This window comes from Rattus norvegicus, chromosome 10, assembly GCF_021556685.1.
Source record: "Rattus norvegicus strain SHRSP/BbbUtx chromosome 10, alternate assembly SHRSP_T2T, whole genome shotgun sequence".
NCBI lineage: Eukaryota > Metazoa > Chordata > Mammalia > Rodentia > Muridae > Rattus > Rattus norvegicus.
The window spans coordinates 18,741,175-18,753,801 of NC_141543.1; the positions used below are offsets into that span (position 1 = coordinate 18,741,175).

Here is a 12,627-nt window from a genome sequence, read left to right on the forward strand (position 1 = left end):
CTCAGAAGGCTGAGACAGGATGATTGCTTCAAGTTCAAGATCAGTCCAGACTACATAGACTTTTCTCAAAACAAAACTATAAATTTCTGGGTGAGAAAACTAGATAAAGTTGATTTTTTTTTCCCCTGAAGTAAATTTTTTTTTTATGTAGCTACCCAGTTGTTGAGAAGATTCTGCTTTCCTGTTGGATTGTTCGGCATCCTTTTTGAAATAAGCATTTCCAGCTCTCTGGAGGTTGAGGCAGGAGGCTGCTCAAAGCCAGCTTGAACTACATAACGAGTCCTGTCTTGAGGGGGAAAAAACACAAAACAAAAAAAAAAAATTTTAAGACAGGGTCACTCCGTGTAGACCTGGCTGTCTTAAAACTTGCTTTATGGGCTGGAGAGATGGCTCAGCGGTTAAGAGCACCCGACTGCTCTTCCAGAGGTCATGAGTTCAATTCCCAGCAACCACATGGTGGCTCACAACCATCTGTAAAGAGATCCGATGCCCTCTTCTGGTGTGTCTGAAGACAGCTACAGTGTACTTATATATAATAAATAAATAAATCTTTAAAAAAAAAAAAAAACTTGCTTTATAGACTAGACTGGCCTTGAACTCACAGATCAGCCTGCTTTAGCCTCCCAAGTGCTGGGGTTAAAGGTGTGTGCCACTGTGCTCAGCTTCAAAGAAAAAATGATTTAACCACAAGTTTTAGAACCCTTAGTTTACCCCCTTCATCTTTATGCAAATAAACTTTCTTGATTACTGTGGCTTTGTAGAAAGTTTGAAAATTTGGAATTATGAGTCTTCCAAATTTAGTCTTTTACGAGAGTTTGACTGGAAGTGGGCTGCTCAGGTCTCCTGAACTCACATACAAATTATAGAAGCAACTTGTTATTTTTTTTCCCCACTTTCATTTTTCTGAGACAAGGTTTCTCTTTGTAACCCTAGCAGTCCTGGAACTCCCTCTGTAGACCAGGCTGGCCTCAAACTCACAGAGATCCGCCTGCCTCTGCCTCACAAGTGCTGGGATTAAAGGCGTGCACCACCACCGCTAGGATGCTCATTGCTTTCAGTGATGAAGCCATCTGGGATCCTAGCGGGGATCCGGGATTGTACAGTGTGAGCTGAGGAAAGTCTGGTAACACTGTAACTGTATACCAGTCTGCAACTTCAAGACCATTGCAGTGAACAGGTCTCCCCTTTTAGTTAGGCCTTTAGTTCTTCCTATGTGCATGTGTGTGTCAGGGTGGGCGGGGGTCTCTGCAACCACTAGGGCCTGCAAAGGGTTGATCTCTGTGAGGCAAAAAGAAAATCCAGTTCAACCCGACTCAGTAGCTGGTGTTGGTTCAAACTTTTAGAATTTGACACTGGGTAGTTTATTATTGGTATATTTAACTATAATACAGTTTGGAACGGGCTTCCTGCTGTAACAGAATCCCCTCTGTACAAGGAAGCATAACTAGATCAAAACTCCCCTCAGTTCTGTAGATAGGCTATATGTGTTATCTTAAGGCCTAGGGGAGGAACTGAGCTATTAGCCACCTCCATTCTGCTTGGGGAAGCCTGGGGAGACAGGTGTGGCCAGGCTCTCTAGCACAGGGATTAGACTACTAGTCACCTCTATTCCTAGCCTTCTGAAAAGACAATGATGTGTGTTGAATGTTCTTGGTGTCCCTAGTGCTGACTGTGAGTGCAAGGACATCTGTGCATAGGTCCATTCATTTTGGTTTGGGTAATAGGGATCAAACCAGAGCCGGTCACATGACAGGGAAGTGCTCCTCCGCTGAGCTAGTGAGCTACATTTCTTCTCTTGATCTTCTTCCTCCTCTTTTTCCTCTCCCTCTCCCTCTCCCCTCCCCCTCCCTCTCCCTCTCCTCCCTCTCCCCTCCCCCTCCCTCTCCTTCTCCTCCCTCTCCCTCTCCTCCCCTTCCCTCTCCCTCTCCCCTCCCCCTCCCTCTCCCTCTCCTCTCCCCTCCCTCTCCCTCCCCCTCCCCCTCCCCCTCCCCCTCCCCCTCCCCCTCCCCTTCCCCCCTCCCCCTCCCCCTCCCCCTCCCCCTCCCTCTCTCCCCCCCATCTCCTTTCCTTTTTTTCTAGACAGGGTCTTACTATATATGTAGCCCTGGCTAGCCTGGATCTCTCTGTGTAGACTAAGTTGGTCTCAAGCTCATAAAGATTCTATGCCTCCTGAATGCTAACATTAAAGGCATCTGCCATCATGCCCAGCAGTTCCTCCTAGTTGCTTGTTTGTTTTGTTTATTTTATGTATATGGGTGTTTTGCCTGAATGTATCCTGTGGTTTTTTTGTTTGTTTGGTTGGTTGGTTTTGTTTTTGTTTTTGTTCTTTTTCGGGGCTGGGGACCGAACCCAGGGCCTTGCGCTTCCTAGGCAAGCGCTCTACCACTGAGCTAAATCCCCAACCCGTATCCTGTGTTTTATAAGTGAGTGGTGTGGGTGGAGGCTAAAAGAGGGTGTCAGATTCCTAAGCAGCCATGCCAGTGCTGAAAATTCTAGACGAGCAGTCGCTCCTCTTTACTGCTCAGCTACCTCTCCAGCCCCTTTTTTCTTCTTTTTGAGACAAAATCTGGATACTTGGGTTTTAAACTCGTGTTGGTCTTGAACTCTATCTGTAGCCAAGGACAGCCTTAAACTCCTTATCCTTTTGCCTCTGCCTCCCAAGTACTGGGATTATAGGTGACAGTCACTGTGCCCAGCTCCTTTCACCCCTCCACCTTACTCTTTTTTTTTTTTTTTTTTTTTAGATTTATTTATTGGGGACTGGAGAGATGTATCTGGTGTATCTAAAGACAGCTACACTGTACTTACACATAAAATAAATAAATCTAAAAAAAAGATTTATTATGTACAGTGTTCTGCCTGCATATCTGTCTGTACAACAGAAGAGGGCATCAGATCCCACTACAGATAGTTGTGAGCCACCACGCGGTTGCTGGGAATTGAACGCAGGACCTCTGGGAGAGCAGTCAGTGCTCTTAACCACTGAGCCATCTCTCCAGCCCTCTATCTTACTTTTTTAAACAGTATTGTCAGATATGAACATCTCAGTATTTCAAAGTCAAGTTTCCCTGGGCACAGCCTCAGGGCTCTGTTTAACAGATTGCCTCTACCCTGGGCAGTATATCTAAGCTGGACTGTGGGACAGTGGTGCGCTTTTTCCTGGCTAGCCCTCTTGCCTTAGAAGCAGAGTGCTGGGCTGGGGATTTAGCTCAGTGGTAGAGCGCTTACCTAGGAAGCGCAAGGCCCTGGGTTGGGTCCCCAGCTCCAAAAAAAAAGAACCAAAAAAAAAAAAAAAAAAAGAAGAAGAAGCAGAGTGCTGAGACATGCGGAGGCCTCTGGCATCCCTCACTTGCCTCGTCTAATGTGCAACTCTCTTCCTGTGAATGAGCTGGGGCTGGAACCATGGGCTTCTCACCCTGCTAGCCCGATGTCGAACTTCCATCTTGTCTTTCAGGAGAGAGAAGAAAGGTCTTGGCTAGTCTACCACTCAACTGAAAACCAGCCTCTGCCCTGTGGAGTTGCTGAGAGACTGAGTGATGCCGAGAGCCTGCTCTTCCAGGCAGACACTAACTGTGACAGGGAGCAGAGGCAGCAGAGCCTCACCTCCGGGCCCTGCACACAGCCGGCGACCATTTCTCCACATTCTCAGCAAGATTTGCTAGATTTTCTTCTGTAAACCCTTCACTTCTCTGTCTGTAGTACTACATTCAGAGACTTAAGATGAATAGTTCCCCTCTATTCTATTTCTGAGGAGAAGTCCCCAGGTCTCATATTAAGTAGGGATATTCTAGAAGAGAATCAATTCTAGTACGATAACTCTGAAAATAGAAGAAGGAAGTTTTGGAACTCAGAAGTTGTTTTTACTGTTTTAAACTGGTGATGAGGGACCTTGGGAGAGGCTTCAGGGAGGAAGGCTGAATGGACAACTGTGGGGCTGCCAGGCTTAGAGTTTCCCTGCCGAGTATGAGGCCCTCAGGGATCCAGGGACACAGGATATGGTCCTGACTTCGTATAAATGCCACCTCCCAACCTCAGATGGCACTGATACAGGTGTGTGATGGCCTGTCCTTTTTCTTCTCTGCAGGTACTTGTGTCCTATACAACCTTCATGCGGACAATAGAACTTGTGTGTAGCAAAGAAGTGGCTCTCTTGTGGGCCACAGGATCCAGCTCTGTCTGAGGGGACACCTTGTGCTCTGACCCTCTAGCACTGACCATGTCCATGCCCACTGAGGGCACCCCACCACCCCTAAGTGGTACCCCCATCCCAGTTCCAGCTTACTTCCGACATGCAGAACCTGGTTTCTCCCTCAAAAGGCCTGGGGGCCTCAGCCGGAGCCTTCCACCTCGGCCCCCTGCCAAGGGCAGCATCCCTGTCAGCCGTCTATTCCCCCCTCGGACCCCCGGCTGGCAGCAGCCCCAGCCCCGGAGGGTGTCTTTCCTGTGTGAGACCTCAGAGACGTTGCAGAGCCCTGGGTACGACCCGAGCCGGCCAGAGTCCTTCTTTCAGCAGAATTTCCAGAGGCTCAGCCGACTGGGTCATGGCTCCTATGGAGAAGTCTTCAAGGTAAATGAAGGGTGGTTTCCCAGGCTTCTCCAGGGAGCCTCTGCCGTGGGGTCCCCTCCCCCATCGGTGGGATAGTGTCCTAGGCATCCTGCTGCCCTTTTTCTCTGACAGCCTGCCTCTCTAGGGCTAACAGCCACTTCCCCATCCCAAGATTAAGTGCCTCCGAGAGCCGCCTCGTGCACACTGGCCTTGTGTCCAGGCCCTAGCACAGCGCACAGCAGGTCTCCGCTCTGCCTAGAGATGGCTGTGCTGGGCTCCATGACTGGTCTGTCTGACTGGAGCTGATCCCAGTGCCCACCACAGTCCCTAGGCTAGCAGGCTCAAAAGCTGTTCCTTCCCCTGGTCCATCATCATTTTCTTTTCTATTAAGATTTATTTTATACACACACACACACACACACACACACACACACACACACACACACACACACACTGTAGCTGTCCTCAGACACACCAGAAGAGGGCACCAGATCACATTACGGATGGTTGTGAGCCACCATGTGGTTGCTGAGAATTGAACTCAGGACCTCTGGAAGAGCAGTCAGTGCTCTTAACCACTGAGCCATCTCTCCAGCCCATTATTTTCTTTAATATGATTTTAATTTTCCAAGTATATATCTTGTGAAATAATAGCTTTCCTTTATGCAAGCATTACATGGAAGCAATTTTATTTCAAAGGCAAGCAGCCCAGGCCACGGACCAGCTTTCCTCAGCAGTGGAGAGCTCAGACAGCAGAGCACACTGCCACGTTTGGGGACTGCTATATCCTCTTGGCACTAGACCGGTCAGAGCATAGGTCTAACCTGTTGCTGGGTCTCTGGTGCACCGTCCTGCAGTGCACATGCGTCCAGTTATCATGCAGAGGTCTAAGGCTGACATGTATTTCCCTATATTGTGCAACTGTGACAGCATTCTTTGACTGTCACCACCCCCCAAATTCTGCTTCTGGGCAACGCTTCCCTTCCAGGTGCGCTCCAAGGAAGATGGGCGACTCTATGCTGTTAAGCGCTCCATGTCACCATTCCGAGGCCCCAAAGATCGGACTCGTAAACTGGCTGAGGTAGGCGGCCACGAGAAGGTGGGGCAGCACCCACATTGCGTGAGACTGGAGCGGGCCTGGGAGGAGGGTGGCATCCTATACCTGCAGACAGAGCTCTGTGGGCCCAGCCTGCAGCAACACTGTGAAGCCTGGGGGGCCAGCCTGCCAGAGGCCCAGGTCTGGGGCTACTTGCGGGACACTCTTCTGGCTCTGGACCATCTACACAGTCAAGGCCTAGTTCACCTGGATGTTAAGCCTGCCAACATCTTCTTGGGCCCCCGGGGCCGCTGCAAGCTGGGCGACTTTGGACTACTGGTGGAGCTCGGTTCAGCCGGTGCTGGCGAGGCCCAGGAGGGAGATCCTCGCTACATGGCTCCAGAACTGCTGCGGGGCTCCTATGGGACAGCTGCAGATGTGTTCAGGTGAGGCTGGGCTGGGGACTGTCAGCCCTTTATTGGTAGCTGATCAGCAAAAAGGGACTGCCCAGTAGAGGAGTTCTTTCCTGGCACTAGGGCAGGAAGGCATTCAGGCCCGGGAGGTGCTGCCCCTCCCTGCTAGCTGAGAGGTTTCCAGAGTAAGCATCAGGCCTGCCAGAGGCCCCTTTATGTTGTGCTGGCCACTTCCTTGCAGCTCCGTGGCTGTGCTCCAGGACAGGGAGAATAATGAGGCAGAGGGACTTGTCAGGTCCACAGTTGACATCTGGGACTACAGCCAGGCCCAGGGTTTTGAGTCCATACTGACTTCTACTACCCTGTGTCAGTGTGTTCTGCATACGACTACAGAATGTTGATGCCAGCCCTAATAACCATGGAAACCAATTTGCATGTCAGTGTGGTTCTGATGGACTCTATGCACTGGGTTAACTGCTTGAATGTGGGGTCCACATTTCACAACACAGGGAATTGCTGCTCACTGGCCTTCCAGGGCTCTCTCAAAGCTCCTCACGTCTCACTAAGGTTTATAGTCGAAGAGAACAGCCCTTTCCCACCTAGATGCTGAGTAGGACTTGGATCTGCATCACACAGCTGACTGCCTCTTTGTCTTCATGCCCTGTCCTTCCTAGTCTGGGTCTCAGCATCTTGGAAGTGGCCTGCAACATGGAACTGCCCCACGGTGGGGAGGGATGGCAGCAGCTGCGCCAGGGATACTTGCCGCCCGAGTTCACTGCTGGTGAGTGGGGGTTCAGAATGGCCAGCTATCACAGCTCTGGCAAGGGGTGGCAAGTACTAGGGGGCGCCATTGCAGCAAGGGCCCAGTCAGTACCCTGACCCCTGACGTGGCCCTGCCTCATTGGCAGGTCTGTCTTCTGAGCTGCGTTCTGTCCTCACCATGATGTTGGAGCCTGACCCCCAGCTTCGAGCCACGGCTGAGGTCCTGCTGGCCTTGCCCATGCTGAGGCAGCCACGTCCCTGGAATGTTCTGTGGTATATGGCTGCAGAAGCCCTGAGTCGAGGTTGGGCCCTGTGGCAGGTAAGCCTTTATGTGCTGGGCTATCCTACCTGTACCTTGCCTAGGGGACCTTCCTGGTCTCCTGAGGCTCACTTCTTCTGAACTTACGGTATGGATCGGGTTGTCCTTGAACTCATCTTCCTACCTCAGCCTCACAAGTGCTGTGATCTGTCACAGGCTTGGTTTCTGAGGCTCACTTTTTCCTTAGGCTCTGGTCACTCTGCTCTGCTGGCTCTGGCATGGCCTGGTTCATCCTGCCAGTTGGCTGCAGCCTCCAGGCCCACCAGCCACACCACCTGGCTCTCCACCATGCAGTCCCCTCCTGGACAGCACCCTCTCCAGCAACTGGGATGATGACAGCATAGGGTGGGTGAGAGAATCCTGGACACAGGGGTGGCATCTGTGTACATCACTGGTCAGTGCAAGGGGTCTTAGGCCCTATGCAGAAGGTGGGTGAATGGGCCTCTGTCACACTCAGGGGACAAAGACTGCCAGTGTAGAGGTAGCTTGTGGTCTGTGTGGGCAGCTGTGACATTCAGTGCAGGATTGCAGTCCCACCTCTGCAGAGGCCACCCCAGTTCAGATATAAAGTGCTGTCTTCCTCTGAGTGGATGCCTCCCAGCATCTGGTAAGCCCTGCCTGAGAGAATTCCCTTGCTCCCAAGTGTCTGCTAGCCAAGGGAGAGTGCATATATAATTAAGAAACTGCTGCAGTGAGACACCATGCACTCTCAGGACTCCTCCCTTTATAGTGCCATTCCCCGCACTCCGAAAGCTCACTCTAACACAGCAAAATGCTAGAAAAGCTTCATTTAGCAAAACTTGACACCCAGCTCAATTGAACCTGAAAAGGGACAGAGCTAGCCCGTGAACGTGGTCAGATGGGAGGACTTGTCAGCTGCCAGTGTTTATTTCAGTTATGGCCTTGTTCCTTCACCAAACAGGGGCCTGGAACTCAGAAGGATCAGAGCTGTTTTTATCCTGCTTTGCCCAATCCTCAATGCTCTGCTTGTCCTCTTTCTTGTAGCCCCTCACTTTCCCCAGAGACCATCCTGTCCCGGATCACGAGGAGAACCTCTACCCCTCGGGGCAGGTACACACCAAGGTGAGGAGGTGAGCCAACTGTGGGCGGTCAGAGTTGTCTGTAGGATCCATGTCTTACAACTCTTTTCTCCCCCAAGGGATGTCCTGGACCTAACTGATATGGACTCAGAGCCTCCAAGAGGTCCCTGCCCCACCTTTGAGCCAAGGAATCTCCTCAGCCTGTTTGAGGACTCCCTAGACCCAGCCTGAGCCACAGGCCCAGTCAGCCTTGGTGCTTTTAAACCTCTGAACTTCTTGCCCACCTCTCCCCCTGAAACTTCTGTATCTAATAAAAAGTAATGAGTCTTGGGAACACCCAAGGTTGCTCATATGGCAACAGAGTGCTTCTTGTCCCTTTATTGATGTTGCCTAGGGTCTTAGGCCTTTGGGATGTCTGGCTCTGAGTCGATCCCCTGCTATAGAGTGCCCTTGGGCCAGCAGGCTGGAGCCACCCACTGTGTAGAGGTTTCCTGAGCAGACAAGTCTCTGATGGGCAGGTCAGTCAGTCAGACCATGGCTGTGAAGAGATGAGTTGTTGGTCCAGTGAAGCCTGAGTCCAACCCCTCCATTCCACATCTGCGCCTTTTGCCTAGGAAAAGCAGCAGCTCCCCTCGTGTCTCTTGGTCAGATAATACAAGCAGGACCAATGCCCGCTTGGTTCTGAGAGAAGGTCCTGGTCCTCTCCTCTGCACCCTCACTGCAGGAATGACAGGGACAGCAAGATTCTGGCTGCTGAGAGGTGTGGCATGCAGAGCAGGAAGCTGGAGATCAGGAAGCGGGGTCAGAGAGGCTAGTTCAAGAATCCAGGAGGTGTTGGATGGGAGCAGCAACATAGGGGTAGTGGTTCTGGGCTGGAGGCTTGGTAAGTTGGCAGGACTCAACTGTCAGAGACTCACAGGTCAAACAGGGTAAATTGAAAAAAAAAAAATGGTTTCCTTCTAATGACGGCAAACCAGTATGCTGGAGGGAAGATGACAAGGAGAGGGGTAGCTGGATTTGAAGGCCTGGGTGCAAGAAGAGGTTAATCCATGGGGAGGAACGAAGAGTGGTCTCCCAGCTAGGAAGTCCCATGTGCTGGTTCTTCCAGGGAACCAGCCCCTTGCAGACCAGCAGGAGGAAAGGTGGTGTAATTTGTCCCAGAAAGCTGTGGGCAGGCCAGTTTGGCAGCTAGGAGGCAGCTCAGTCTGGGGGACAGGCATGGCGCGCAGCCCAGAGCAGGTCAGGCACAACCCCAGCATGGAGCTGGAGGATGGAGCCCACGCTCAGCAAGTGCATGATTTGGTGGGAGTTGCCCCAGTAGTCGAAGCGGCCAGGCCCCCAGCGCTCTGGCAGGCGTGCCACATTCACCAGCCCTCCCAGCAGAGCCAGTGCGTCCATGCGCAGGTAGCAGGGCAGGGAGCCTGGAGCCCCTGAGCCCAGCCCCACTCCACGGGCCCCAAACACCAGCAGGCGGGCCCCAGCTTGCCAACCAAAAGCTCGAAGCCGGGCACTGGTGGAGGGGGCAGTGAGGGCTCTCCAGCCGGCTACACCTGACAGTGCAGTGTAACCCATCAGGGCAGCTGGGCGAAGCCAGGGTCTGCAAGCCAGAGTGCAGTGGATGATGGGTAGGGCCCCTGCAGAGAGAGAGAGAGAGCAGAGAACGGATTTAAGTCCAAACTAGCTGACCTTCCCAGCCCGGGGCTCCCACCAGTGGCCCTTGCCTCCACCTTCCTGGGGCCCAGGCTCACCAAGGGTGTTGACAAGACAGACTCCACACATATCCAGGGCAAGGAGCCGGGTGTACACAGGACTGCCTCCCTGGTGGCACATGAAGAGGTGATAGAGCACAGAGGCTGCAGGGGGCGCCAGGCAGGCCACACAATGTGTGCCTCCTAGCCAGCCATCCTTGCCCAGCTGACTCCAGGGCATGGTCATTGGCACTAGCACCAGGAAGCCCAGCAGGGCTAGCCCTAGACGGGAGGGAGAGTTATACATCAGACACATTCAGCGTAAAAGGAGAAGCACATCCACAAAGGTATCCGTGGGAGCCAGGAAAACAGCTTAGTTGGTGAAAGCTGTTTAAGCCTGACAACCTCAGCTTGATCCTGGACTCCCCGTGGTAGGAGAGAACCAATCCTCACAGATCGTCTTCTAACCTTCATTCCTGGGCAGAAGTACACCCACCCACCCAGTCATACACCAATATATAAATGTTAAATAAACATAAAGACCCAAAGCGGCCTGACTATGGAGAACAAAGGGAAGACGGAGCAAGGCAGAATTCAGTGCTGTTGCCTGCCCACACAGAGGCAGGTCTTGTGGGCTACAAACTTTCAAAAGGGATCCTGTCAGGGTGGAGGAAGCAGAGGCAGTGAGCCCCACTTTGCAGGTGCAGAAACAGGCTTGGAGTAACCCGTCCCAGCTGAGCCCAGTCAGTAGGCAAAGCATAGAGGATGATGAACCAGGGCAGCCTAATTCCTACCTAAAGCCACAGCTCCTCCCTGCCTCACAGGCTAGACCAGGTCTGTCTGTCTGTCCTGGAGTGTCTTCAGAAACCTGGAGAAGCATGACCTCAGCCTGAGTTCTGATTAGGACAGGAGGGACATACCAGCCTCAGGGTTACTTAACACTGTCAAATGTCCAGGCAGACGGAGGCTTTGGGTCTTTGTTTTCCATAAAGAAAGCAAGCCAGAAAAGGCCAGAAGGAGGGGAAAGGACTGGGAGAAGCCTATCCTATCTCCACTGGGGTGCTTTCAGGAAGGAGCTCGGTTCCTCCCAATGCTGGCCTTTCTTGGACATTCCCACCGTTCCCCACAGGCAGTTGGCAATGCCTGGATAGAAGACAAATGCAGGCATGAGCCCCACTCTTGGTGGGGGTCTGACTGAACAATAGCGCTCTTCCTCTAGAGAAAAGCCCGATTCTAAACCTAGCTGGCTCTAGTTCCCTCTCCCAGCTGGGGCGCCTCAAGGACAGGCCAGGGCTGTGTCAGCAGAGCTCTAGGGGCCCGCAAGAAGTGTGTTTGGGGGTGGGGGTGGGGAATGAGCCACCAGGCGGAGCCCCACGGTACTGCTCTGGTCGCGGGGACCCTAGGCTACCGCGAGGAGGGGCTAGGGTCAGACAGGGGCGGTCTTCTTCTCTCTGACTCCTCCTAGCCAGTGAACACCCATCTCCAGGATGAGCGCTGGAGGGGGAAGGTGCCCAAAGCGCAGGATTACCAAGGGGATACCAAGATTCTTACCTCTAGAGCTCAGCCGGATTAAGCTGGCTCCCATTCTGCTCCCCTCTCCTGCCTTGGGGCACTACTGGGAAAGCAGAAGCTGGCAACGAAGCCTGGGACAATGGCAGCTTTGTCACCACAGCGCCTGACCCAACCAGGGCAGGGACAGCCGAGGACTTGGGCTTAGGGGGCTGCTGTGCTCCCAGGCAAGGCGGCCGCGAGTGCAAGAAGCATGAATCGGGGTGCGGCTCACCTACCGTGTGTGTAGATGTTGCCCAGCTCGTTGTGTAGGTAGAAAAGACTGCGCAGGCAGCCCGAGCCGCTGCTGGCCGGCCGGTAGCCGGTCAATACGAACTTATTGAACTGCAGGTGTGGCGGCGAGCTAGCCCAGTCCAGAAGACGCGGCCCGGTCAGGAACGCCATGGCCTCACGCACTGCGGCCGACCGGCGACCCTCTGCTCCTGGATTTCCTTCTCAGTGGAGCTGCAGCGCTGGGAAGCTCATCCCGATTCACCTCCCGCTGTCCGGTCGCCCTGCCGGGGTCAGCCGGGGGTCCTGGCCCCCTTCCCTTACACGCTGCGCACGCGCGAGTTCGACGCCCCCGCAAGGGAGAGGAAGCTGGCAACCCCACTGTCGGAGCTCAGTGCATTCAGCTCCACCGTGGCAAAGCGGCGGAGGGAGAGCTCCGGAGGGCCGCAACAGCAGCCGGGCGTCTCGCCGCAGCCCTGAGGACGGGCGCGGCCGGACGCCGGAGGGGACAGCAAGCTCCACCCCGGCTCCTCGCCCCCGCCACCCTGGCTGTGTTTCGCGCGCTAGATTCCTGACGTTCACGTTGCAGGGACCAATGAGCACTGCGGGCGGGGATGCTCCGCCCCGAGACCGCCCAGGCCTTCTCTTTAACATATGCGGTTCCAGCCTTCTTTGCTTGGAGTGGCTATTGGCATGGGACGCTATGTTCTTCGTCGGGCTCCTCCACTGGAGGAGCCTTGGGTCTACCAACATTTCACACCCCGACTTTCTTAATGACCTTCAGGTTGTCGCACCTTTGGGCACCTACCTCAAGTATACAACCTGGCTACCCAGCTCTAAGCTCACAGTCAGACACTGTCCAAGGTGCTGCTGGCTAAGGCCCCCTTCAGATGAGATCCGAGCAGCACCGGCTCGCACCCACTTTGGGGTATATTTCCATCAGCGTCTAAGACGTGTGGTGCACCTGGAGCCCTTAGCGAGGCCCAGCCCTTCCGGCTAGGCTGCTTCGAGCTTGGGTTCCTCCCAACTCATTCCCTGTTATCG

General features: G+C 53.5%; 2 protein-coding genes across 7 annotated transcripts in view; one reads left to right on the forward strand and one right to left on the reverse strand.

Annotated features, from left to right (window-relative positions):
• Pkmyt1 (protein kinase, membrane associated tyrosine/threonine 1) overlaps positions 1-8,485 on the forward strand; it is a 10,798-nt gene extending 2,313 nt beyond the window's left edge. The window contains exons 2-9 of one of the 4 annotated variants that reach the window (XM_087570172.1): positions 3,455-4,567; positions 5,535-5,627; positions 5,735-6,028; positions 6,670-6,776; positions 6,904-7,076; positions 7,264-7,421; positions 8,082-8,159; positions 8,236-8,474. In XM_087570172.1, the coding sequence (XP_087426298.1) occupies positions 4,290-4,567; positions 5,535-5,627; positions 5,735-6,028; positions 6,670-6,776; positions 6,904-7,076; positions 7,264-7,421; positions 8,082-8,159; positions 8,236-8,347 (1,293 nt within the window). In that variant the 5' untranslated portion in view covers positions 3,455-4,289 and the 3' untranslated portion in view covers positions 8,348-8,474. 4 annotated transcript variants of the gene reach the window in all.
• Positions 8,460-12,072, reverse strand: Paqr4 (progestin and adipoQ receptor family member 4). Of its 3 annotated transcripts, none has more exon segments than NM_001017377.2 (3): positions 8,460-9,750; positions 9,865-10,086; positions 11,592-12,072. In NM_001017377.2, coding segments are annotated over 3 exon segments (822 nt in total). In that variant the 5' UTR covers positions 11,758-12,072; the 3' UTR covers positions 8,460-9,316.
• Positions 12,073-12,627: the final 555 nt, after the last annotated feature.